This window comes from Melitaea cinxia, chromosome 29, assembly GCF_905220565.1.
Source record: "Melitaea cinxia chromosome 29, ilMelCinx1.1, whole genome shotgun sequence".
Classification (NCBI taxonomy): domain Eukaryota; kingdom Metazoa; phylum Arthropoda; class Insecta; order Lepidoptera; family Nymphalidae; genus Melitaea; species Melitaea cinxia.
This window is the reverse complement of record NC_059422.1, coordinates 929,769-956,377: the sequence shown is the minus strand read 5'-3', so window position 1 is coordinate 956,377 and position 26,609 is coordinate 929,769. Positions and strand designations below refer to the sequence as shown.

General features: G+C 35.2%; 1 protein-coding gene across 1 annotated transcript in view; it reads right to left on the bottom strand.

The window, feature by feature from the left end:
• Positions 1–26,609, bottom strand: part of LOC123667926 (glutamate decarboxylase) — a 43,441-nt gene that overhangs the window by 1,002 nt on the left and 15,830 nt on the right. The window contains exons 3-12 of the mRNA XM_045601756.1: positions 25,842–25,951; positions 25,508–25,634; positions 13,014–13,211; positions 12,633–12,751; positions 12,133–12,273; positions 11,613–11,723; positions 11,306–11,373; positions 5,666–5,744; positions 2,355–2,504; positions 1,442–1,636 (exon numbers count right to left, since the gene is read on the bottom strand). Of these exons, the coding sequence (XP_045457712.1) occupies positions 1,442–1,636; positions 2,355–2,504; positions 5,666–5,744; positions 11,306–11,373; positions 11,613–11,723; positions 12,133–12,273; positions 12,633–12,751; positions 13,014–13,211; positions 25,508–25,634; positions 25,842–25,951 (1,298 nt within the window). The remainder of the gene's footprint in view (positions 1–1,441; positions 1,637–2,354; positions 2,505–5,665; positions 5,745–11,305; positions 11,374–11,612; positions 11,724–12,132; positions 12,274–12,632; positions 12,752–13,013; positions 13,212–25,507; positions 25,635–25,841; positions 25,952–26,609) is intronic.

Below are 26,609 nucleotides of genomic sequence, written 5' to 3'. Positions count from 1 at the left end.
ATAATAGTCATTTTATTAAGCGATGGAAAGCTTGTTTGACCAAGAGACTATATCAAAATTGTTTATCTCCAGCCGGCCTAGCATGCATACAACGAGATATCTCTTGACGAGAGAGAGAGATAATGTCTACATCGAGTATTTTCTCGATTACCCTAACATGCGCACTACGAGAGACAAAATTCTCTTCCGAAGACTTCGCCTTGTCGAGTAGAGAAACATTATCAACCATAATCACAACTGAATATCATTCTTATTTCTTATGTCGTAAAGTTGAATTTACAAGGTTATTGACCAATTTCAAACGAGTGACACATGTTTTATTTAACAATGTTCTCGGCCTTTTGGCTAAGATAAAAAGTGTATATCTAATTTAAAAAATCTAATATGGAAAATAAAACGGCGTAAGTAAATGAATTTAATTATATATGTAAAACAATATGCTCGTGTTGTGCTTTATATCTTGTCGCACATTAGATAATTGTAATTCTATCACGCATTGTTTTTTTTTTCTTTTTTTTTTTAATTTTTAAAATTTTTTGAATTTTTGAATTTTTTTTTTGATTATTGATTTTACTTTTATTCTATTTAATTTTATTTTTAGTTATTGATTTTTTTAATATAATTTTGTTTTGTTTTTTATTCTGAATGTTGTCTTGTCTTGTTGTACTAACCCAATATGGACTTATACTTTGGTCTGAAATAAAGTATTATTATTATTATTATTTAGAATAAGAAGCAACAGGTTGCAAATACGTTTTTTGTGTCATTATATGGCACACTTCACTCGACTTTTCGCATTTCCCGCTCTTCGTATACCGAAATTATATAATTATAATAGGGAAACGCCATGGTATACAAAAAATAGGCACCCGGTTTTATTTATTTTTTATTTATCGTCTTTCTCGTCGATAATATTGAAGACGAGAAGTTTCTCTTCCTAAAACGACAAAATTCGACAAAATTACGATGTCATGTTAGTTTCCGTAGAGATAAATATCACAGATCACTAAAATTTAATGATTATCTCTTCTTGACGTAACGAGAAGAGTATCGCGTGCACGCATGTTAGCTACTGTAGACATAGAGAGATAATACGAGAAAAGGGGTAGACAAAATTTTGTCGTGGCGCGCATGCTAGGCCTGCTGACGACTATTAAAGTTTAACTTTAAGCAATTCATTTTCAGCACTATTAAATGTATCTCTAGAAAAAAGTGGGCTTAACAAAGTAAATATTTTATTACTGGCCTCTTCAAATATCTATTACCCCCAACACAGAAGTAATTAGGCTCTGATCCTTCTCCTACATGGGAAAAGAGGCCTTTGCCCAGCTGGGGGATAGTAGAGACTGAAGCAATAGCAAACGGAACTAAATCCCAGTGGGGGCGTTGAGTGTGAGAGGTTTATTTATTTTTTTCTGTTTTATCTCAATCAATAACTTACACTTCCAAGCTTGATCTCCTTGTTTTTGTCGTGAGGAAGACCACGCAGTTGCTTCGGTAAGTACCAGAAGCAGACGTTGACCATCTCGGGCTCTAAGATCAGATAGAACTTGTCGCTCTGCTCTCGGATGCGTCTGACCATGTACTCACTCAGCTCCATCAGTCTATCCATGTGGCGCTCGAAGCCAGATGTGCCCTGATATCATAGTACTTATATAGTTTTAAATTTTTGGAAATTGGAAATGTATTTAAGACTTTTTTAAACTACTAAGGTGGCAAACAAGCGTACGGTTCGACTGGTGGTAAGCGGATATCCAAACTGCAACTAGGAGTATTAAAAGCCCGTTGCCGACTCTAACCTCTAAACTTCCCATGAGCTCTGGCTACCCAACTCACCAGAGAAACACAACACTACTTGATTATTATTTAGCTATGATCTTCTTTAAGGTTGAGGTATCCTAGGATCTCAATAAAAAAATTACACCCTACGATATTGCAGCTTATAACCTATCTTTATTTATTTATATAAAAAACATCGATCCCATCTTTTATTTCCCTGATGATGCAGGCGTCCATAAGCTACGTTATCCGTTACCATCAGATGAGCCATATCCTTGTTTGCCACTCTAGTTATATCAAAAAAGACTTGTTCTCAGGCCAGTAAGGTACCTAAAATAGATTTTATGTCCAATTTGACAGCACGGGTCGAAGTTTAATATAGAAAAACCTATAATACTGTTCCTAGGATATAATTATCACTTAAATGAAAATATTCCCAAAATAGCTTATATAAGGTTAACAACTCAAGCTAAACTACTGCTCCTATTTCACTAATATTTTGTGTATAGCTTACAAATGGTAATGCTGTTTAATTTAACATCCTTGCATGTATGCTGCATATGCTAAAAGTATACCTTGCCACGCCATTGCAACCACAGCTTGAAGATATCGTTGTGGCGTCCGCACTGGATGACCTTGTCTCCTGTGTCATAACGAGGGTCGTAGATCTTGTCCGGCATGAACAGATACTCGGCGGACATGGCGTTGCAGCTTAGGAGGATACCCTGAAATTAAGGTGCAATTTAAAAGTAGATACGGACCATCGGCTTTTTGAGGATGCGTTGGCAAAGCGGTGACAGCACAGTCTACGAGCTACGGCGTAGACTGTGTCGTAGAATGCAGACTCTTTTGTAATCTGTACTTGATAAAACCTTTTTTTTATCTTGTAATCGTAACAAAATAAAGTAAAAGTAAAAAGAAATCTGATAAAATAAATAAAACGAGCTTAAATGCAACTGAGAGTTTTTTAAACGTCTTCAAAAAGAGGAGGTTCTCGATTCAACTGTATTGAACTCACAATCCTGAAAGCGAAAAGCAGATTCACTCATAATTACGACTCGCACTTGGCCAGTTTTAACAATCCCTTAAAACTCCATAGTTGACAAACCCTCATCTCTAATCCCCTATATCTACAATTATACACAACATAAACTTCGAATTATACGCCATGAAAAAACCATCAAACGCAGGCGTACTGGAATCTGTAAGTAATGTTAATTTTACACCATTCGAAAACCCACTTTAATACAACGAAATAAGACTCAATTTACCACAAATAAATAATCGATATTTAATCAAAAATCAACCCTAATGCGTTGGACACAGAACTCAGTTTAATACGAGAACAAATTGATATGTACCCACAACTTATTTTAGACTTTATCGTGAAGATAATAAAGTAGTTTTTCCAGTGTTCAAAATGGAGAAAAAGGGAGCAAATTGGCAACATATGTCAGAAAGTGTCCGAAGAGGAATTTAATTAAATGTGGCGCGTGCCTTCGTCATCTTTTAGTGATGTTCCTCTACGATAGGTTGTATATCGATACTTAGCGTCTGTCTCCAGTCGTGAATCAAGTTCATCCTGCACATAAGCTACGGATAGACTTTAACAGTAGGAGGTAAAATAGGCCATTAGGGATTATTGATCACAATGAATAAACTACAACTTTTATAACAAATAGAAATATCTCATATATAAAGTGGAATTCGATGGTGAGAAAAAATACACACACATACACACACACACACACACATATATACATATACATATATATATATATATATATATATATATATATATATATAATTATCTGTTGGAGACCGCCATATGTGAAATAGCTTTAACAGCAATAAAACAACTGATAAATATATTTTCGAACGCAAGAAGAAAACTTCAGTTGCATGACGGAGCTGTCACACCCACTTATTTTAGATAGTTTTCATATACTAATTCCTTTATATTCTTATCGCCTATTAAAGGAAAAACGTGAATTAAAAAAAAACATACCTAAAACCAAAATATATATCGTTGAAAGACAATTGAAAAAGCAGAGCTGTGTTTTGACATCGTATCGTACGATTAAATTAACTTCTGTTTAACTATATAAGAATACAAAAAAGTGTGTGTGTACTAATGTACGAACTTAAGAAGTTATACTTCATTGGCCAGCTAACTTGGCGTTGCTAACTTCTTCTTCGTTGACTAGCTCTCTTGAGGGTGTTGGTTTTTTGTGACGGTGTGTATAACGCGCTAAAAGATTTGTGATGTGTGTAACGGGCCAAAAGAAGTAGATATAATTTCAATAACTTAAACTCAAAAATGTTTATAAAATACAATAGTATATATAACTCAATAGGGTTATAGAATATTCCAGAACAACTGAAGTAATAATCATCATCATTAACTATCATCATCTTTATCACCTAAAAAGCTACAGAATTTTGGCTAAAAAGAGTTGTATATAATTCTCGAAAACATAGAAAATGAAAATTCTTATTCATATAGAACCTAATTACATATTTTACACCTAAATCTACAATAAGCAAAATCAGTAATGTCTTATTTTGCTTTGTCCAAATAATCAGTTTTCATTTTTCAATTTACTATCGAAAATCACAAAAGTATTAAAGAAGAGGCTGTATCGATATTTTATTTCCCACCCCTATTGTCAAAGTTTACGAAGGGGGCGGAGTTTGTAAGGATTTATTGTTTAGCATATTGAGTTGACGTGGACTGCATACCTTTAAAGCCCTTAAATGAATAAGGGAAAGTGACCCTTATAGCTTTGTATTGGAAAATACCAAAAGAGAAATTGGCGTAAAATTATTATCAATAAAAAAAATATTTGTAACAACACTGATACGTACACCAGTATTAAATCAATATAAAATAAATATAATTTTAAAAACATTAACAATCGGAGTAGGTAAGCTGGTGAATTCGTGACGAGAGCGTTACGAAAAGTGTGATCGGGTAAGGCGAACAGAAGTTGAGAGGGAGATATAAGTTGGTAAATATAGAAAGAGAGAGAGTTACGTTTCGTAAGTTTTACTTCAGTCGTATGTCTAAAGCACACTCGTTTTTTGTACCTAATTGTGCTTACTCGAAAAAAAAACGACTTCAATTACATCGACAAGTAACTTGACGTAGTCGTTAAAACCGTAAAAGTTGAAAAAAACTAGCACGGTTAAAAAAATAGTACTAAACTCCATGTCATCTTTTTTTTTAATTATTTCGATTTTTTCAATTGTTATTTTATATAAACCTTGCCCTGAAAACAAAGAAACATATTTTAAAAAAAAAAGAATTACACAATTGATACAGCCGTTCGGAAATTGCGCGTATAAATTTTGGGGATTAATTTTTAAATATATATATAATTCAGTGCTATAAAATAATCCATTAAACGAAACAAACTAAACATTTACCAACATAAATATAATTGTAAATAAATAAATATTAACATAAAACGAGTCTGTTTTTTTGAGATAAGTCTGTTCTGCTGTCATCGCATTGTTATGCAGAATGTATTATAGGGTCGCTATCTCTTGGACCAGTTGTTTGTTGCCTGTACGTGAACACTGTTGGTGGATTATGGTAATTCGAAAGGGAAAATTGACTTGCCCTAACCACACATTGGAAATCAAAATCAACTTTCTAATGCACTTATGAATCGTCATATTATAAATTAAAATGATATTTGAGTTTAATAAAATAATTGTAAATAAAGCGAAGAGTATTGGATGCTCTAGTTTAAATTTCAGTAAAACTTTTGGCACGATTGACTTGGGGATTAAGCTGGTGAATGAGTGACGAGAGTGTTACGAAAAGTCGAATTGAGAACCTCCTTTTGAAGTCAGTTATAAATGAAAACGAAGGACTTACCTCATACTTGAAGTGCACGGTGGAGCACTGCAAGAGGGTGCCCATGAGCTTATGAGGATTCCAAGTCACAGAGTCCGCTCTGTTAGAAACAAAAAATAAATATTAAGTACATTACTTATCATACAAATATATATATATATATATATATATATATATATATTTGAGTAGCCAACGGTCACAGTACTGGTTTGTAGCTGTTGCACTGGCGGTTGCGGGTCCGATCCCAGCATATGACAAACATTTGTATTGCCCTTACAGATGTCTGCCGTGGTCTGGGTGTTTGTTGCAGTCCTTGTGGGTCTCCCCACCGTGCTTCGGAGAGCACTTTAAGCCTTATGTCCCGGTTATCATATACACATGATAGCGATCGTTACTCATAGTAGGGAATATATCCGCAGACCCGCATTGGAGCAGCGTGGAGAATTAAGCTCTGATCTTTCTCCTACACGGGGAAAGGGGCCTATGCCCAGTAGTGGAATGTTAAAGGCGAGAGCAAGCGATTAGCCTGTTGGCGCAGTGTACAGTGACCTTGCTTCCCTCTCCGAGTCTGGGTGTAATATGTATATGTATGAACTTATTATTTATAAGTATTTATCGAAAAATTTATAAGAATATCAGTTGGCTGTTACCGTATTTCTATAATATAAAAATGAGTCGCTGAATGTGTTGCTAAGCGCAAAACTCGAGAACGGTTGGACCGATTTCGCTAATTCTTTTTTTTTAATATTCCTTGAAGTACGAGAATGGTTCTTACGGAGAGAAAAATTAAAAAGAAAATTGAATTTCCTGAAAAAGTCTAAAAACAACACTTTTCTATACTCCCATACAAAAGATTTGTGATAATACTTAAAAGTCACTGTTAGGCAATACGAAGTTCGCCGGGTCAGCTAGTTTATTATAAACTTTAAATTTATATACTTGTAATATAATTTGTGTATCTTTGTTATTTATATTCGTTGACCGAAATACTTAATAGGACAAAAACATTAAGATATTGCGGCCCTATACAGTTTCGAAAATCATGAAATGACGACGGCCCAGTGATCTATAACTATGACACAAAATGTAAGTAACCATTCGTTTTTTAATTTAAGGAAACCTAACAATTTATAACTTCTATCAAAATATCATAATTCTTGACTACATTAATTTGAACAAGTTCAACTTATCATTTTCAAACCAAAAAGTGTGCTTTGGACCACACGACTGAAGTAACTTCTTTAGTTCCCCTACAGTAATATACGAACCGTAACTCTCTATCTTCACTAACTTATATCTCCCTCTCAACTTCCGTTGGTCTCGCCTGATCACACTTTTCGTAACGCTCTCGTCACACATTCACCAGCTTACTCCACAAGTCAAGCGTGCGTAAAGAAGTCTTAGGTACTTCAAAATTGTTGCATCAACAGTGGCAGGTGAGAGAGACTTGAACCGCTACTAATATAAACTAATTTTAATACCTCGGGTCATTATTTATAGGTACCTAAACTTAGGTTAGATTTAATTTGGATATACAAATACTATAAACTAGAAATGAGACTAAAACTAAATGAAATAACAATTAATTAATGATTTTAAAGCTGTAATTGCGATCTAGTGTCTTTTCAGATACGAAATCGCATCTATTGACACAGTTGCGTTTTCTCGCTCGCCTTTTACGATAATCCCGGCTTACATATTAGGGAGAGTGGACTCTCTCACACCGATACAAAGGGTATATTTTATGACTAGCTCGATTTTGCAGATTGCAGTGATGTTTTTTGTTTTGAGTTTAATTTCAAATCTGAGTCTGGTCATACATATATTTATTTATATAATTAAATATTATTTATATGTTATAACTTTAAAAACAGTTTCCCTAAATACAACAACTACATCTCGTATTTTAGGAAAAGAAGATCAGAAGATAAAGAAACAAATTGTTTTTTTATTTTTATTTTTAAACAATATCAAAAATGGATAAATGTTGTAATACTATGTTTTTTTTAATTCTCTTTCTTGGTTTAAGCTGATTTTCATTTTTTATTGATTATTTTGTATTTGTATTTATGTAATAATAATGATTATGTCGAACAGATACTTAACTCATCATCATTTCAGCCTAATACAGTCCACTGCTGGACATAGGCCTTTACGAGTTCGCGCCAAAAATGGTGTGAACTCATGTGTTTTGCCCATAGTCACCACGCTGGGCAGGCGGGTTAGTGACTGCAGGGCTGGCTTTGTCGCACCGAAGACACTGCTGCCCGTGTTAGGTCTGTGTATTTCAAAGCCAGCTGTTTGATGGTCATCCCGCCATCGGACAGCTTTTTAAGTTCCAAGGTGTTAGTGGAACCGTGTTATCCCTTAGTCGCCTCTTACGACACCCACGGGAAGAGGGTGTTTATGTTCTTAATGTCGTAACCACACAGCAAAAATTACTACTCATACTTAACTACTCATTAGTAAAGTTTTACTGTAAATATTACACAAAAACACAAATTTCACTTGTTCCCGAGATCAGCACACACAAACGAACTAATCAATTTAAATGTCTGTGTCATATTCACAATATAATTGAGACTGCTCGCATTAAACGAAAAAAAAAAAAAACGATTTCAAGTACATCGATAAGTAATAAAACGTAGGTAGGTCGAAACCTAAGTAGTCGATAAAATAATTGGCTAAAAACGTGTTATTAGGTATAACTTAAAAACGACTTATCAGATCTCGATTAAATTTAAACGTTACGACACGAAAAGCACTAGTTTTAGATAAAAAAAGAATCCTCAAAATCAGTTCACCCAGTAAAAAGTTATGATGTAACACACATTTATGTATTTATTTACACATTAAAAAAATACAATCGAATCGAGAATCCTTTAATATGTACGATTTTTATTTTTATGTTACCCTCACATTAGGAATTCTTAACATTTTTGAATATCATATCAAAAATTGACCGCTCCAGCGGGATTCGAACCCGCGTCTCCGACTGACCGTGTCGGCGCTCTAGCCAATTAAGCTATGGAACGATATACCCGCTAGAGCGAAATTTTTGATATGGTGATTTTTATTTTCGGTTTAAGCGAACCGTGGCGCCGTCTATAGTGAGTTCTTTACAGAGACTCGTAACTATTCAAAGTTTCATATTACAATGAAAATCTTTGACAGGAGACGACACCATGCTATTTTTAATATGTACGATTTTTATTTTTATGTTACCCTCACATTAGGAATTCTAAACATAGGTAAAGGTAGAAATCATCATATCAAAAATTTCGCTCTAGCGGGTACATCGTTCCATAGCTTAATTGGCTAGAGCGCCGACACGGTCAGTCGGAGACGCGGGTTCGAATCCCGCTGGAGCGGTCAATTTTTGATATGATATTCAAAAATGTCGAGAATCCTTTATTTGAAGTCGGTTGAAAATGAATTCGTTTTTTTTTTTCAACGTTACGTTTCTGTGTAATACGCGCTCGTTTTCTCCCATGTGTTAAATGCGCGAGTCCTGCTATGCGCTTTGTTTTTTACCCTCGGGGAACTTTAATTGATTGCAGCCCTACCGTTGGGGGTAATGGAAAAACGGGGCTTTTTTTGTAAAAAATAAAAAATGACGAAGTGTTGGGAAACTGTAGAAGAAGAACTTTAGAATTATGGATTTATAATTTTTTTTGGTTGTAAATCATTAAAATACTTTAACAATGTAAATAAATAAATAAATAAATAAATATTGTTGATTTCACTGTAATTCATTTTTAATAAATTTATTTTTGTTTTGACACTATGTACTATATTATGTGAGTTTTAGAAGCTTAGAAATTTTTCACACAAGTCGGTAAAACTTCTAATTTAACAAGGAAAAATTGAACTTAATTATGCCCACTGCAGAGGCACAGAGTCCTTTCAAAAACATAACATTTAATCTTGATTACAAAATTAATAAGGTTAAGACTCCAAAGAAAATAATAAGGATTTTCTTGCAATTAACAATATATAGAAACATTTTCGGTAAATCCATGTCAGTATTAAGAGGTTCGACTTAAAACGCCAGAGCTCGAGAGTTGTTACACGTGTGACGTGCGAACACAGATCCGATGTGAACTAATCCTTACGTCAGGGCTGGCGATCATCCGAAAAATAATTCATACTAATATTTTTTAAGTAAAACTTTTTTACGCACGCTTGACTTGGGGAGTAAGCTGGAATACGTGACGAGAGCGTTACGAAAAGTGTGATCGAGCTAGGCGAACGGAGCAAGTGAGAGAGGTGCGAGAATAAGTTTTCTTTCTTTCATAGGCAGTTACGTCTCCTTTTCTGGGTTTGGCATTTTTGGAATTGTCTCAACATAAATTTAAAGATTTTATTTAAAAAATAATAATAGATAAAGCGTATTATTCTTATTATTTAGAAAGAGAGAGAGAGCGTATATTACTGTAGGGGTAAATAAAGAAGTTTTACTTCAGTCGTGTGGTCTTCAGAACTGGATTGGATTGACTCGCTGGATTATTGGACTGGAATAATGTGAACCGGCCATACTGCGCACTAGTTTTTTTTTTACAATTTAAATTCATTATATTCCTGATATAGCGTAATAACTATAGTGGAACTCAGGAACCATTGATTCAAGTTGAAATATTATTTTTGTGTTGGATAGCCCCGAAGAAGGCTATAGGCTATTTTATCCCCCAAATTAACGCATGTGAAACCGCGGGGCACCACTAGTAAACAAATATAGTGGCAACCCTACACCCGTGTCACTCGCTTGACTACCCACGCCTCCCGCATTTGCCTCCCCATTCCAGCCCTGTGAGAGTATTTAACAGTCATGATTGATGGGGGCTAATGGTAGGAAGATGGGATTAAACAGAGTATTATTCGTGAGAAAGTATGGGGAAAATTTATTTCCTTTTAAAGAAAATGTGTCTGTTTTATCCGAAGATATTAGCTGTTCTTATATAAAAGCGCAATATTATTTGAATACGTTTCCTCGGGATTTACACCTCCATGGATGTACCTTTCCATGTAAGTTCTTCCGTGACTATGGCGCATGCAACTGCGCCGAAATATCGGAGCCTCAAATATAAAAAGGTACATGGTGTAAATCCCGAAGAAACGAATTCAAATAATGTTAACAACCATGGAAATTTAAAACAATATACAGCGCAATATGTTCGGTATGTTGAATATATTTCAGAAAATTTTGGCTCACGCTAACTGCTAAATTGATTTGAATGAAATTTAGCATGATATGAGTACATATAACGAGTTAGAATACTGTAATTTTCTATCTACAAATAATGTACAATGCCTTTGCGAGAGTGGTGTAAGCCACAATGTTTCTTTCGCTTATGGATTGGCCTATTTGGATCCCATCCTAAAGAAACACACGTTTGCTTTGGAATAATGTTTGCAGACACTATCCAACGCGTTAAGATTCTGTAGCAGAAATACCTAGGTAGTAATTTACAGAAGATCACGACTAACTAATACTGTTATCAAGTCGCGTTGTGTTCCTGTGGTGAGTAAGGTGGCCTTAACTAATGGAGATGCGCTGTTTTGACAGCTGGGTAGGTTTGACAAAGTATTTATGATGCTCCTGTTACTGGAGTATAAAAACAAATGCGCAGGGAGCTATACCAATGTCCTGTAACCACTTACCGTTCGATCCCAGTGAGTCGGGGATGACGATACTTCTTTGAGAACAGCAGACCACCACCCCAAGCAGCCTACAACAATATATTCAAAAGGATAACACTTGAGTTTCTTGCCGATTCTTCTCACCCGAATTTAAACCTTTTTTTATATTCAAAATCGATGGTACCTTCACAAAAACTATAATTAAAGAATGAAAAAATATTATGCCTCTTTTAACCGAATCAAAAATGCTTTCAAAACATACTGGATTAAATAAATTCTGATTTCAGTTTAATTTTGAATAACCGTCAAATCGAGTACATGTACTTACATCGACGTGCATCCACATGTCATACTTCTGGCAGATGTCGGCTATTTCCATGAGCGGGTCGAAAGCTCCAAGAACGGTTGTACCAGACGTTGCATTCACGAAGAATGGGACCTAATGTAACAAAGTAACAAATGATACAGTTCTGATGTAATGGTGCTAGTAGTTGCAGTTTCGATTCCCGCTAGGGACAGATATTTGTACGAATATGTTTTGGTCTAGGTGTCGTCTGCCCTATAGTAGGACACAGCACGAAATGTCCTGCTCAAAATCTGAAGAAGCCCAACTAGGAAAATACCTCGACCTCAAAGAAGTTCACAGCTAAATAATAGTGCTTTCAAGCAGTGTTGTATTCCTATGGTGAGTAGAGCTCGGAGATTAGAGGTAGGGTCGGCAACGCGATTGCGATGCTTCCGGTGTTTCCGGCGTCTATAAGCCGTCTAGCCACGATGATAGTTTACCATCAGGAGAGCAGTATGCTTATTTGCCGACCTAGTTGTATATAAAAAAAAAAGATACTCACATTGCCCCTGTCCTTGTGGTACCTCACGAGTCTCTCCAGTTCACTCGGGATCATGCGGCCGCGTTCATCAGACGGCACACACACGCAGTGGTCTGTGCCCAGACCGCACACAGACGCACAGGACTTCACAGAGTAGTGGCACTGTGCGGAAAACCGTGTTTGATATATTTCGAAAGTTTACGTTTTTACGGTTTTTTTTTTTTTACTTTTTTTATACCTTTATTTAAATTAATACAAACAGAAAATAAAATATAAAAAATGCGATTAAGCTATTCTCTTTCATATTTATTAAAATAACAGAAAAAATGTCAAAGGCAGGACTCCTCAGTGACCATGGTTACTGTAAGTATCCGAAACATCCACCGTTTAAAAACTTAATAAACCGCGATAAAATCCGAAACAGTTGTTTCATTATAATAACTGAAATTCGCGTTAATATTAGAATACAAAATTGTCAAAATTTAAATTTACTTTTATTGCAAAATAAGTAAAGAAAATACCTGTTCAGAAGTAAACATGACGAGCTGACCAGGGATGCTGGAGAGGCCCTTTTCCTTGTACTGCGGGAACTTGTGGTGGCGAGCTGCCAGGAACGCGTACAGGTTGGACACCGAACCGCCTGGTGATGGGGGAAAAATGTTCATCATCTGATCCTCAGTTTAATTCAAGATAAATGTTTTTATTTGTTAACTTTTATTTTTATTTTTATTTAAAGTACACATACGGGCTCGAAATTACTCATGCCTTTTATGTTTGACGCCCGAACATGCCTGTTATGTAATTAGCATTTACTTTTTCATTTTGTAAAAAAAAAAACAAAAGTTCTGTAGTTCTAAATTTTTTTAAGCATTAGCGGATATTTTCTTCAATTTCATCCTTACCTGGTGCCAAAATAGAGTCTCCACGCTTCCACCCAATCATGTCCCTCATCTTCTCGAGCACGACGTTCTCCATCAAGATGAAGACAGGTGCGATCTCGTAGGTAAACATGTTGGTATTCGCTGCAGCAGTCAGCCATTCGCCGGCAAGAGAGATGATGTCCAGACCACAGGATAGTTGGTTGAAGAAGTGGGGATGACCTGGTAAAAGATAGCATTTTTTAGATTGCTAAGTAACCACCACTCTCTTAAAAAGAGAAAGAGAATATATATATTACAGGTTGAATCAACCAATTAATAAAGTAACCAACAACTATAATATTACATTATTAGGTAGGGTCCAGCAGAAATGTCCTGCTCAAAATTTGGACCAGCCAAACAGGGGAAGTACCTCAGCCTTACAGAAGATCACAGATAAATAATTCTGCTTTCAAGTAGTGTTATATCCTGTGGTGAGTAAGGTGGTCAGAGCTCCTGGTGATGGTCAGGGGTAAGATTGGCAACGTCAGACGTCTATAGGCTACGGTAACCGCTTACCATCAGGTTGACCGTGTGCCAACCTAGTCGTATAAAACAACACCCAGACTGGAGGCGGGTATCAAATCCAGTCTAGAGTGGAAACCATCCCTGGTACCAACTGCGTCAATAACCAATTAAAATCGAATTTTTAACGCTATTCTTGTTGCTATCAAATGTTTTTGTAATGTATTTATTTTCATTTATCTTTGTTATATGACTCAAATTTTTTCGTTGTGCAAAAAGCTTAGGTATCTTAAGCGATAGATAATTAATTACTGTCAAAATATCCATTATTATGACAACACAAAATTAGTAGTTTAAGGCTATCGAAAACAGCCGTTCTAACGTCGATAATCGCGGATAAACGTAAAAGGGATTTGTATCCCTGGTAACAAAGAAACGAAACCCTCAATTCTCCCGGATATCAATGTCGGTTCCGGTATTAACAATCATCCACCCGGCTGGTTCACCCGGATGTAATACTTCGGTCAACTTAACATCACTATTGAAACGTTATCCATGTTATTTCTTATGATACCTTTATTTTTCTTGCAATATCCTATTAACGAACGAAAAATTCTAAACCTATTTATCTATATATATAAAAATCTCGTGTCACGATGTTTGTCCGGGCTAATCTCCGAAACTAGGTACTAGCCCGATTTTAATGAAATTTTGCACAGATGTCTAACTTTGTCCAACTAAAAATATAAACTATATTTCATTTCGATTAAATACCGCGAGTAAAACCGGCAGGACAGAACTAGTATAGTAGCTATGTCGTGGCTTTACGCTCGCTTAACTATGGGGGATTTTTGACTATTTTTGGTACTCCCCAGTATTATTTGGCTGTGGTCTGTAAAGTAAGGCAAGGACCCTAAGGCGGGATGATATCTGTTTTGTCACCATGTAAAGAAACATAAGACTTGAAACTGAGTATTTAAAATTCTAGTTGGGATGATATATTTTATAATGAAAAGGAAATATTTTTCATTTTCAGTAAGTCCATAAAAAATATCAATATAAAAAGATAAGGGGCGGTTATGGCGCTATCAATATGGAGGACGTCGTTTCCCGCCATTACAATGACACAATGATTACAGATTAAATAAAATATACAGATATCAAAAGATACATACTCTATTTCTTAACATAACATTTTTTTAATAAAGTAATTATATTTCAGTTGTTATAGCAAATGTAACAATTTTCTTTAATAATATTTTTATATTTAAAAATAAAAAACTTATTTATTTATTTATTTACACTTTCGCACACTAATACAAGGTTTTAACAGCATAACAAATGAAATATAAAAATAAAGTTTGCATCAGCTGCAACAGGCGGCCTTATCGCTAATACAGCGATCTCTTCCAGGCAACCTTTGGGCAGAGGACTAAATAAGAAGTGTGGGATAGGGCGCAAAAATGTTATGTAACATACATATGTACATAGTCACAAACGTACATGTACACCAAATACATTTACTTACATATACATAATACTTACTTACATATACATACATTCAGATATATACATATACATATATACATACATACACATACATATACATACACATACATACACAAATACATATATATCAATAATAGTAAAAAAAAAAAAAAAAAACCTGATAGATTTTAAATGACAGACAAAACATCATAGCATAAAGTACTCATTGAAATAAAATTGCTTGACATACATTAAGACGATAAATACATTTCTTTTGTGAGTTTTTTAAATGTCTCTAGTCTCTATTAAAAAACTTTTATTATATAAAAAAACCAAGCCAAATTCGCTGGTATTATTAAAAAAAAAGATACGGAATATTAAAAAGAATAAAGTGAATTCCTATCTATCTAATAAAATAAATTAATTAAATTAAATTAATTAATTAATACATGAAAAACAAACTGTATTAACATCAAGTGTCACCCACTAGCGTAGTGTAGCGTAGCGTGGGTCGTAGATAACAAGCGCCCATCTAATGGAAAGCGATTACCGTAGCAGCGGAGCTCATAGACGCCTCCAACACCAGGAGTATTGCGAGCACGATGCTGACCCTACTCCTACCCTCACTAGGAGCTCCCCCACCCTCCCCAGGAGCTCTCTATCTTATTTAGGCAAGAACAGAACAATACTCGACAGCAATGCTATTTAGCTGTGATCTTCTGTAACGTCGAGATACTTCCTCTGACGGGCTCCTCTAGATTTTTAACTAGTTATTGCCTGCTAAGCCCTACCTCAATCAAAAATATTTAACCATTATAAAACACTCTCGAGGGTGATACAACTAATTTAAATTCCCACTCGTTTGATGTTGTTTACTTTCGCCCCAGCTGTGATAAATCGTCCCTTGGGACGTATTCAACATGTCACCCCTTGTCCTGATTTTTCTGTATAGTTTTTAATAAAATCAAACTTAGCAAAGCAGACTGCAAATGTCTTAATAATTCTTCTAATTCTTGTAAATATAATATACCTTCTAGTTAGTATTGTTTGTTTTGTAAATTAAAGTGTCTAGCTATAAAAATTGCGTAGTTTTTTGGTTTGGCTTATGTGGATAGTAAGTTAGGACAGTGTTGCTAAGTGTAAGTGTATAAAGTATGCTGTGTGGTTACGGCATCAAAGAATATAGCCACCCCCTCTCTTCCCGTGGATGTCGTAAGAGGCGACTAAGGGATAACACAGTTCCACTACTACCTTGGAACTTAAAAAGTCGACCGATGGCAGGATAACCATCCAACTGCTGGCTTTGAAATACACAGGCCGAAGACGGGCAGCAGCGTCTTCGGTGCGACAAAGCCAGCCCTGCGGTGACCAACCCGCCTGTCCAGCGTGGTGACTATGGGCAAAACACATGAATTCACGCCATTTTTGGCGTGAACTTGTGGAGGCCTATGTCCAATAGTGGACTGCGAAAGGCTGCTGTGATGTGTTTGTAAGTTAGGTTGTCTTGACACATGCTAAGCTGTGGAGACGCATTTTTAAAAATTTCTTCATTCAAATAGGCTTCAAAAGCACTTCTGAGTTGACAAATTCAAATTATTTTAGTTTTTAACAGTAATAATTTTTAAACATAACAAGGTTCTGCAGCGTATGCGACGAAAGACATTAATACAAAAATACAAAAAATAAAATAAAAGACATGAATACTTTTTTACTCCTTGGTCTACATTATTTTAGTTTTAGTGGGGATTCCTAATTATTGTCTACTAATAAATATAGCCTACATTATTTAGAAAAAATGTAGCATTCTAATGAGAAAAGAATTTTTCAAAACGGTCTTTGAGTAAATTCGTTACAAACATCCAAAAATACAATAATACAAATCTTTTTTCATCGACATGTATTCGATGGTGTAAAGAAAATTGACAAAGGGCTGTCACGTGTCGCAGTTATAGCCTTAATTTCCGTCTTCAAATAAGATATTGATAGTTTTTGAAGTAAAACTTCTCTACTCACGAGAGCATCACAAGCGTGTGATCGAGCGAGGCAAACGGAGCAAGAGAGAAAGGTGCGAGCACACGTTTTTTTTTCTGTTTTTCTCTCATAGCCACTTACGTTTCATATCTCTAAGACACAGTGTAGGCCTATGTGCAGAAGTTTTACTTCAGTCGTGTGGTCTAAAGCACACTCATTTTTTTTTTCAAAATACAAATATTTGCTCGTTATAATATTAATTGGCGTAAAGAAACACCTTATAACAATTAAACTAATATAAATTACATAATTGTACTCTCGTACTCGGGAGTTACCATGATAAAAAAAATATATACGCCGGAATTTAATATAATCCCCTCGCAATGGACCAGATGGGGTCGCTATTAATTTAGGCTGGCAAGTCAGGTGGAGTAATTCGGAATTAATCTAAATTTTAGAGGGCAACACTGGATGAGGGTTGCAATGGCTTGAATGATTGTTTATTTGGTATGAGTGACTTGAATGGGGTAAGGAATTTGCATTATAAATCAAGGGATTTTACTAATATATCATTTTTACGAGGTCAAGATGGTCTGCAGATCAGTTTAAATTTTTTAAATATAGTTTTGACTTGAGGCAATGATTTTTTTTTTGTTTATATTTAGATAATGTCTGTATAATTTTTGTGTGTTATGTAAATCGCGGATTTGTTATTTATTATTTATTTTATTTTATACTCATGCGTTGAGGAATTACTGGATAAATTTTTGAAGTGAAACTTCTTTAGCGTACTTGTGATTTGAAATTTAGTAATATAAGATAGTAGATAAAGAAACAAACATAAATGTACAGCAGAAGATGAGATTTTAAATTCATTACTAACACAAAACCACAGATAAAAAATATAATTAAGCATAGATAAATATAATAAAGCATAGATAAAAAACACAAAAAGTACTCGCCCTCAATCCCGAAGTACGTAGTAAGTATAAACGTTCTGACACTTGATATTTCCGATAAACAGTGAGCCCTCCAAAATACTTATCTTTAGCCACAATAGTCCCCACGGAATGCCCTTAAAGGCGCCTGTCAGAAACAAACTGGTATACGACAGAAGATGAGCGATTTTGATTTTTGTTTGGTTTGAAATAAAATTTATTTCATAGGATCAAAACTTGTTAGTTTTAATATTCGAAAAAGTAATTAAAATAAATTTTTATTAATACAAAATGAAAATACATATTAAAATGTATTAAATAATAACGGAAATGTAGTAATATTTTGATTTCATTATATTAAAATTAATAAATGAACATACTAGGCATAACTATTTAAAAAAAATCATGTATACTTATTATAAAACAATTGTTCATATAACATAATATTGTAGGTACTGTTTGTTTCCCAAATAAAAATAAATAAATAAATAAACATAACGATCATTTTTTATACTTTAATTGTTTTTATAATAAAACCTCATTTAAATTTCAAGCATTTTTTAATAGGGATATAATTTAATAATATAATAATTTTTTAATTATCTACTACATTTTTGTTATGTTACGTATATATTATCATTCAAATGTAAGTCTATATTTAAATAGGTTTTCGTCGGACAAAAATTTTACTTTCCTACATTAAAATAAATATCCCCATCACGTATTTTGAGGTTATAATTTTCCCGCCACGTGTCAAAGTGACAGCAATCAGCGCCATTGTGGTGGCCGAGAAACAGGATTTGTTTGACTAACAATGGTCTTATGAACTATTGTTTGAATGGCTAGATTGTTTATAGGGTTTGTGAACCCTAAGGGTATTAAAATGTACTACTAAGGGCCTGTTTCACTTGCCGTTAAATCTATCTGACGTATGGCGGTATACGACAGGTAAAAGCTAATTATATATTACTAGCTGAAACGGTAAACATTGTTTCTCATATAAATAGGGACACCATTATCACCTAGGTGTATAGAAAAGCCTGCGACCTATACTGACCTACCAAATATACACAAAATCATAAAAATCACTGAAACCATTTCGAAGGAGTTCGATAGCAAACTCCGCGACACAAGATTTTTATATATTAGATTTTTTACCATCGAATTCCACTTTATTTGCGGGATATTTGTATTCGCGTGTCAACTTAATAATTATAGTTTATTGAAATGAAACAGATCCTAAGAGCCTATTTTATCTATGCTTTTAAGTGTATTCGTAACTTATTTGCTGAATAACCTTTAACCATAGCCGATGTAACAGGCCATGTGCCTCTACTCCCCATTCGTCCTCTTATAACAGGATGTTAAAAACATTTATTTTTTTTTATTAAAAGTAGTTTAAAAGTATTTTCATTTCATAACTTATCGTAATTAGAATCGTATAGTAGTCATGTTCTAACATGACTACTATACGAGTAGCTTGTGTTTTGAGATCCTATAGGCCTTAAAACATGTAATCAACAATAAACTGAATATGGTACTGAATACAAAATTTTCAAAAATTAAATTAGTAACTAATAGGATTATTATAATTTGTTATCACATTAAAAAAAAAAACACTATTTTGCTAAAGAAATGTCGATAGCTTTTGTCACTACTTCAGAACTTTTTGCAAAGAAGATGCCCTTAGTAACACGTAGCATTTGATTGAATTTGCGTTCCCTGAACAGTAATGAGATCCTATTCATGTTTGGTTTTCGGTTGGTAAATTCATTCAATCATATCTTTACCCGACTTCAAAAAGAAAGTTCTCAATTCAACTGTATTTTTGAAGTTATACTTCTTTTGGTGTGTTTGGGAGAAATGATGAGAGTGCCTCGGTGAGCACGTTAAGCCGTCGGTCCCTGTTGTTATAATGTACACCTGATAGCGATCTTTACTCGTAGTAGGGAATATATCCGTCAACCCGCATTGGAGCAGCGTGGTGGATTAAGCTCTGATCCTTCTCTTACACGGGAAAAGAGGCCTATGCCCAGTAGTGGGATATTGCAGGCTGAAACGATGAGCGCAAATTTTTACGATGCGCGCGCACACCGTCACGAAAAACCGACACCCTGAAATTAGCTAGTCAACGAAGAAGAAGTTAGCAACGTAAATTAGCTAGCCAATGAAGAATAACTTCATACGTGCGTATATAAGTACATACACATTTTTTTATGTGTGTTACCTCATACATTTTTACTGTGTGTACTGATTTTGACGATTTTTAATTCAAAAAGTGGTGCATGCCGTGTCCATTTAAATTTGACCGAGACCTGACAAGTTTTTGAGTTGAACCTAATAATAATGTGATTGTACTATACTTGGCGACGAAATTTAAAGTTCTTTTAGTTTCTTTAAGCCAAATACATATATTTTTTACCTCCGAAAACATTGAACTGTAAAAATATTCCTATCTCCCATAATAATGGCGGCTCCACACAATGGAGTCCATAAAATCAATCCGTGTTGAAGGGGATGATCTATCAAACTATGGTAATTCGCCGTCAATAGCGCCCTGAGTGTGGGGGTGACTAAAACTAGGGTGACATACATTACACACAATTTTATATAGATATTTAAATGTCAATTGAAATCCTACTACTGATTTTAGGCTATCGTATCATTGGGTTTCAAAGGATATTACTAACACTATCGACTGTAAAATATTCGTGTCTTTGGAACCAAAATCTAATACTATAGCTTCGTAAGACCCAAAGACCTAATTTAAGATTAAAATATGTTGCGGCCAAATACAGTTCAGAAAATCATGAAATGACGGCCCAGTGACTTTATTATGACACGTCGAAGTCACAACTGCTGTGCTGTGTGGCTACGGCACTAAAGAATTTAGCCACCCCTCTCTTCCCGTGGGTGTCGTAAGAGGCGACTAAGGGATAACAAGGTTCCACAACCATCTTGGAACTTGGGAAGCCGACCGATGGCGGGATAGCCATCCAACTGCTGGCTTTGAAATGCACAGGCCGAAGACGGGCAGCAGCGTCTTTGGTGCGAAAAAGCCAGTACTGCGGTCACCAACCCGCCTGCCCAGCGTGGTGACTATGGGCAGGGCACATGAGTTCACGTTATTTTTGACGTAAACTTGTGGAGGCCTATGTCCAGCAGTGGACTGTATAGGCTGTAATGAATGAAGTCACAACCCTCGGAGCAGAAAGCAAGGTCACTACAAGCTGCGCCAATGGACTTATAAAAATTTTACGAATATCAACCCATATTCGTAAGTTGATTTAGAAGTGATGGAGGAGGGTGGGTAAACTTTCTTTTTTTTAAAGTGATACTGTTATTCTATCGCGCCAAAATGTTTTATTTATCTATCGCATGTCGCATTACAGTTGGCCGCGGAGTAGGGATATAGTGAAAGGCGCGTGGCAGAGTAGCCAAGGCCAATATTGCGGAGCCTATAACTTGTATCAAGCGTACAAGTGTTCCGCGTTATTTGTGTGCTTTGATCTGTATATTAATGTCAATAATTTTACTCACCAGTTTCAATTGTATCGTGGTTTCATAATACAATTCAATTCCTTTTTTAGAGAGGCTTTTACCCAGTAGTTTGACGTTTACTGAAGTTCAGATTGTCTCAGCCATGACAGAATTCGCATTCACCCTACTGCGGTATCCTAATCCGATGATTTGGGTGATATTCGGGCACTCGGTGTAAATCAAGGCGCTTTCTTTATAATGCGGATTAAGTTTTTATTGTTTTTACTTAAAAGCCGCGAGCTTTAGCTGAGCTTAGGGTAATGGCGGTAGATTTTGTTTGTTTTAAAAAGATTTATTTTGTACTTTTAATTAGTTAATGTAATTGAAAATTGTTTTTGTCAGATTCTTTCTTTTTTTTTAATAATAATAATTATAACAGTAAACACTGATTTGCAGGAAATGTAGTTTGAGACACGTAACATTTTAATTTTTTCGTTACATTTTTTCAAACCATATTACCGAAAGTGAAAAATAAAGAAAAATTTTCTTAACATTCCTTCAAGAAAAAAATAATTGACTTATTTCTTACTAAGGTAGCAAACCTCTGATCACGATCCAATCAATATACGCCTACAACACTAAGAGCATCACAAACGCTTTGCCGACCCTAGTCCTGACTCTCTCCAGGAGCTGTACCTTATTCACCACAGGAACACAGTTTGTATTGGCCATACAGACGTTTGTAGTGGTCTGGGCGCTTGGGCTTGTGTGTTTGTTTGTGCAGTATTATTTAGCTGTGATCTTCTGTAAGGTCGAGGTACTTCCCCAGTCGACCTACACCAGATTTTGAGCAGGATGTTTCCAGTTGTACCCCACCTCAGTTAAAACTGATATATAAATATCATAAAAAGAATCAGCCTGTGTTTCCGAATCCTATTACATATGACCGTTAGATTGGTAGCCAAGGAGACTTTCTTTTGCTCGAGGCGGGACAAAAGATGGTCAGGTGTATCACTTATTTTATATTTTGCTATGTAACTCACAAAATAATAAGTATAAGTCTATCATGCATAAAGGAAACAACTTTGCAAACGATTTTTCTTCTTTTTATATTTTGCTCCTTGCAAAAAAAAATAACAGTAATTTCATTTACCAAAAATAATTGTTTGCAATCAAGCAAAAATCAAACCGACCAACATCATCAACGTTAAAAAAATACTAAATTAAATACATATTATTAGGAGTTCTTCAAAAATTACGTCAGATCCTTCTCAGACAGTCGAATTGAGACTCCTAATTTTTCAGAAGTCGGTTAAAAATATTGGACAATCTTTATTAACAACTAGCTGACCCCTTAACTCCCCTATAACTTAATAGTATGAAAAATAGGTGTTGGCCGATTCTTAGACCTACCTGCACAAAATTTCATAAAATCAGTCCATCCGTTTCGGAGGAATATTGTAACTAACATTGTGACACTAGAATTTTATATATAAGGTAAACGTGACATTTTTTAACGTAAAAAAAAAACTACGCTTCAACATACGACAAATGGCTGGATCCCTTTTCATGTCTTTCATGTCAAAAACGTTTGTCCCGTAGCGAAATCACGAGAGCAGCGCCCGTATTGCTTCGAGCGATTACTGCGTGCTTGGTCGAGCACGTAACATTACAATGGGGGACTTGTTCTGTTAAATACAGATATCTAGAGTTATTTCTTGATGGAAGATTGCTATAGAAAACATAGAAGGATTAATGGTACATTAGAAAATACAGTTTTTTTTCAAACTGCGGAGTTTTTTTGCCGATTCTCTTTTATGTCAACAAATCTACATTCCGAGTCGGTGGTTGCTTCAATTTAACTATCAGTAATTAATTTAAACAAATATAATTTTAATTTGTAAAATGGTGATTCAAAAGTACTTTTAAGGCCTCATCATTACAGCCTATACAGTCCACTGCTGGACATAGGCCTCCACAAGTTTACGTCAAAAATAACGTGAACTCATTTGCTCTGCCCATAGTCACCACGCTGGGCAGGCGGGTTGGTGACCGCAGTACTGGCTTTGTCGCACCAAAGACGCTGCTGCCCGTCTTCGGCCTGTGTATTTCAAAGCCAGCAGTTGGATGGTTATCCCGCCATCGGTCGGCTTCTTAAGTTCCAAGGTGGTTGTGGAACCTTGTTATCCCTTAGTCGCCTCTTACGACACCCACGGGAAGAGAGGGGGTGGCTAAATTCTTTAGTGCCATAGCCACACAGCACAAGGCCTACTTGGGAAAAATGATTTTTGATTTAAAATAAATTTCTAAAAAGTGTTTCTAGTATTTCTAGACAAACACTATTTATATCAATCTATATATGTTTATATATATGTTTATATATATATATATATATCATCGTGTCACGATGTTTGTTCAGGCTAATCTCCGAAACTACGAGAGGGATTTTAATGAAATTTTGCACAGATATTTAACTTTGTCCAACTAAAAATATAAGCTCTATTTTATTTCGATTAATGACCGCGAGTGAAATCGCAGGGTACAGCTAGTTTTTGTCTAAGATTAGTTTAATAATGGTACTATATCTGACTATTTTGTTATTTTATCTTAGTGCTATACTGACGAATGTAAATATATCTTTCTCAAGTGTGTAATATCGCTCTCAAGTACGTAAGTGACACAGTATTGTCTTGTTGAGGATAAATTTCTTTAAACCTAACCTTTTATGTGCGTATATTTTAATAATTATTTTTAAAGTTATTTGCAATAAAACAAGTCAAAGTTTGGAAAAGTCAAAAGTTTATGTCATGCTGAAAACAACCTAATATTTGGGTAACACTGACAATTTGATAAATAAAACGGATTCTTACAGTTAAATAATAGAACACAAAGGGTTCTAAAATTTAAGTTAATTTGACTCACATGATGGTAAGCGATAATTAAACATTATACATATTTACAATTCACAACTTAAGAACTAAATATTTACAGATAGTTTTGGTATAAATCATGTCCGCGTGGAATTGTGCCAAGAATGCTGGCAGCATTTCCCCGTTGAATCGCTATGCCGATTCTCTGCGCAAAAAATGCACCAGCCCTCTTGTCGATAATTGTGTTTGCACCTCGTAAACGACCAAAAATAACGACTATAATTTTCATTGATAAGTTATATAAATAGAAGTCAAATGCGCATAGCTAGAGATAGGTAATTCAATAAGTACGAGTACTCACCAGACCTCAATCAAATTTAAATTGTGCCCACGTGACAAACACCACTTTTCGATTTAAAAAAAATATCCAAAGCACCACCCAGTAAAAAGTTATGACATAACAACAAACAGTCAGACCTCCTTTTAAAAAAAACCTTATTTTTACGTCTGTTAAAAGATTATAAATCTGTTTACTTTGTTTTGACCAAAATCTTTCAAATTTGTGTAATGTATATAAAAAAAACGCAAATAAAATACAACAGGAGTCGCGTGTCAACCCTTGTAAATAAATAATAAAACCTACCCCCGCATCAAACAATTCAATTATCTCTTCAAACGGTGTGGAATGATCGCCGCCATTACTTACATTCGCTACTTGTGGTTCTTTTGTGCTTAAAATACAAAAATACTACGTACATCCCGCGGGTTTATCTGAATAGCTGTGCCCAGCGGTTTTATTTTAATTTATTTGAGGAAAAAACGTACAAAACGCACTGAAATATTACATAGTCTATCTCTCGGGTGACTATCCAACACAAATATAACATAATTACACATAATGTTTACATATTTTATTAGTTTATGATAGAATTCTTCCTTTTATTTATTCATATATTTATATATATTTGTATGTAAGTTTATTATACATCTACACCACCTACCCAGTTTAGATAATAAGTTATATGTCTGGGTTGTCTCAAAGAAATGGCTAATAGCCATAAGTCCGTCCATTGTACTTCACTGTCTGTAACTATCTTTATGCTTCGTTTGTAATATATTTGTGGTGTACAATAAAGTATAAAATAAATAATTTTGACAATTCCAACCAGCAGTTAATATTATATACGTAAGTAAAGAAATTTTTAAGGACGAAATGAACAAAATATAGAATTTGTGGGTATAGTGTCTTTGTTATTGTACAACTTACCAGTCTTGACTTGATGTTTAAGAGTGATCTTGCAGTCTTCTAGAAGCTGCTTCAGAGGCAGGGGATCGTCTGGAAGATGGAGATCCAGCATTCTGATCATCTCTTCCGGCATTTTGAAGTCCACGACCTAAGATCATGGTGTTGAATTTATAGTTATGGGTAAATTAGAATTGTTCAAAGAAGGAAAGAATTTTAGTTTTTTTTTTTGTATTTAGGTAATATTAGCTGCGAATATTGTTCGTATGGAAATATTGATGTTATTCCCCATTATACCTTAGGAACAGACGATCGTATGTGTGTATGTGTGATATTTCTAAGCTGGCCGTTAACTTACCTTTTCATTCCTATCGTTGACTTTCTGGATGTAGTCGAGAAGTACGTCCACGACCCTCGCGAGGAACTCGCGCGTTTGGGGGTTGGCATCTTCTCGGTACGGGAGGATAGCTGGAACAATGGTTACGATATAATGTTTTAAGCTTTCACGAATACTATGAACACTTTTGATTCTACGAGATGGAGATTATCATAACCGGTGGCAATGGCGCCTACAACAATACCGAATTATCGGGAGTTACAGAATTATAATCGCGAAAAGTCCCGTAGGATGGAAAGCGTTAAAATATTATGAATAGATAAAGACTTAATTATGTCATATATGTACATATGATATGTGGTGTCCGGCATTAAAATTTAGCACCACTCCCATTCTTCCCGTGGAGGTCGTGAGAGGCGAGTATTATAACATTTACTGCGGTCACCAAAATTTGGTGACTAAAACCAAGCGTGGTGACTACGGCGAAAATCCCCGATGATAAGCAGAAATATACCCCGGCCCCAAAGCCCCGGCGGTCCCGCTATTCCTGGCTACGACAGCGGCCAATGTAACGGCAGGGCAGGAGTGTTAAGAATCTCGGACAGAGATGTACACATGTGAATTGTATAAGCCTTACAAGCCTTACGTCTCGGGGCAGGTACATGTATTTGTACAAATATTTATTTATTTATTTATTTACACTTTCGCACACTAATACAAGGTTTTAACAGCATAACAAATGAAATATAAAAATAAAGTTTGCATCAGCTGCAACAGGCGGCCTTATCG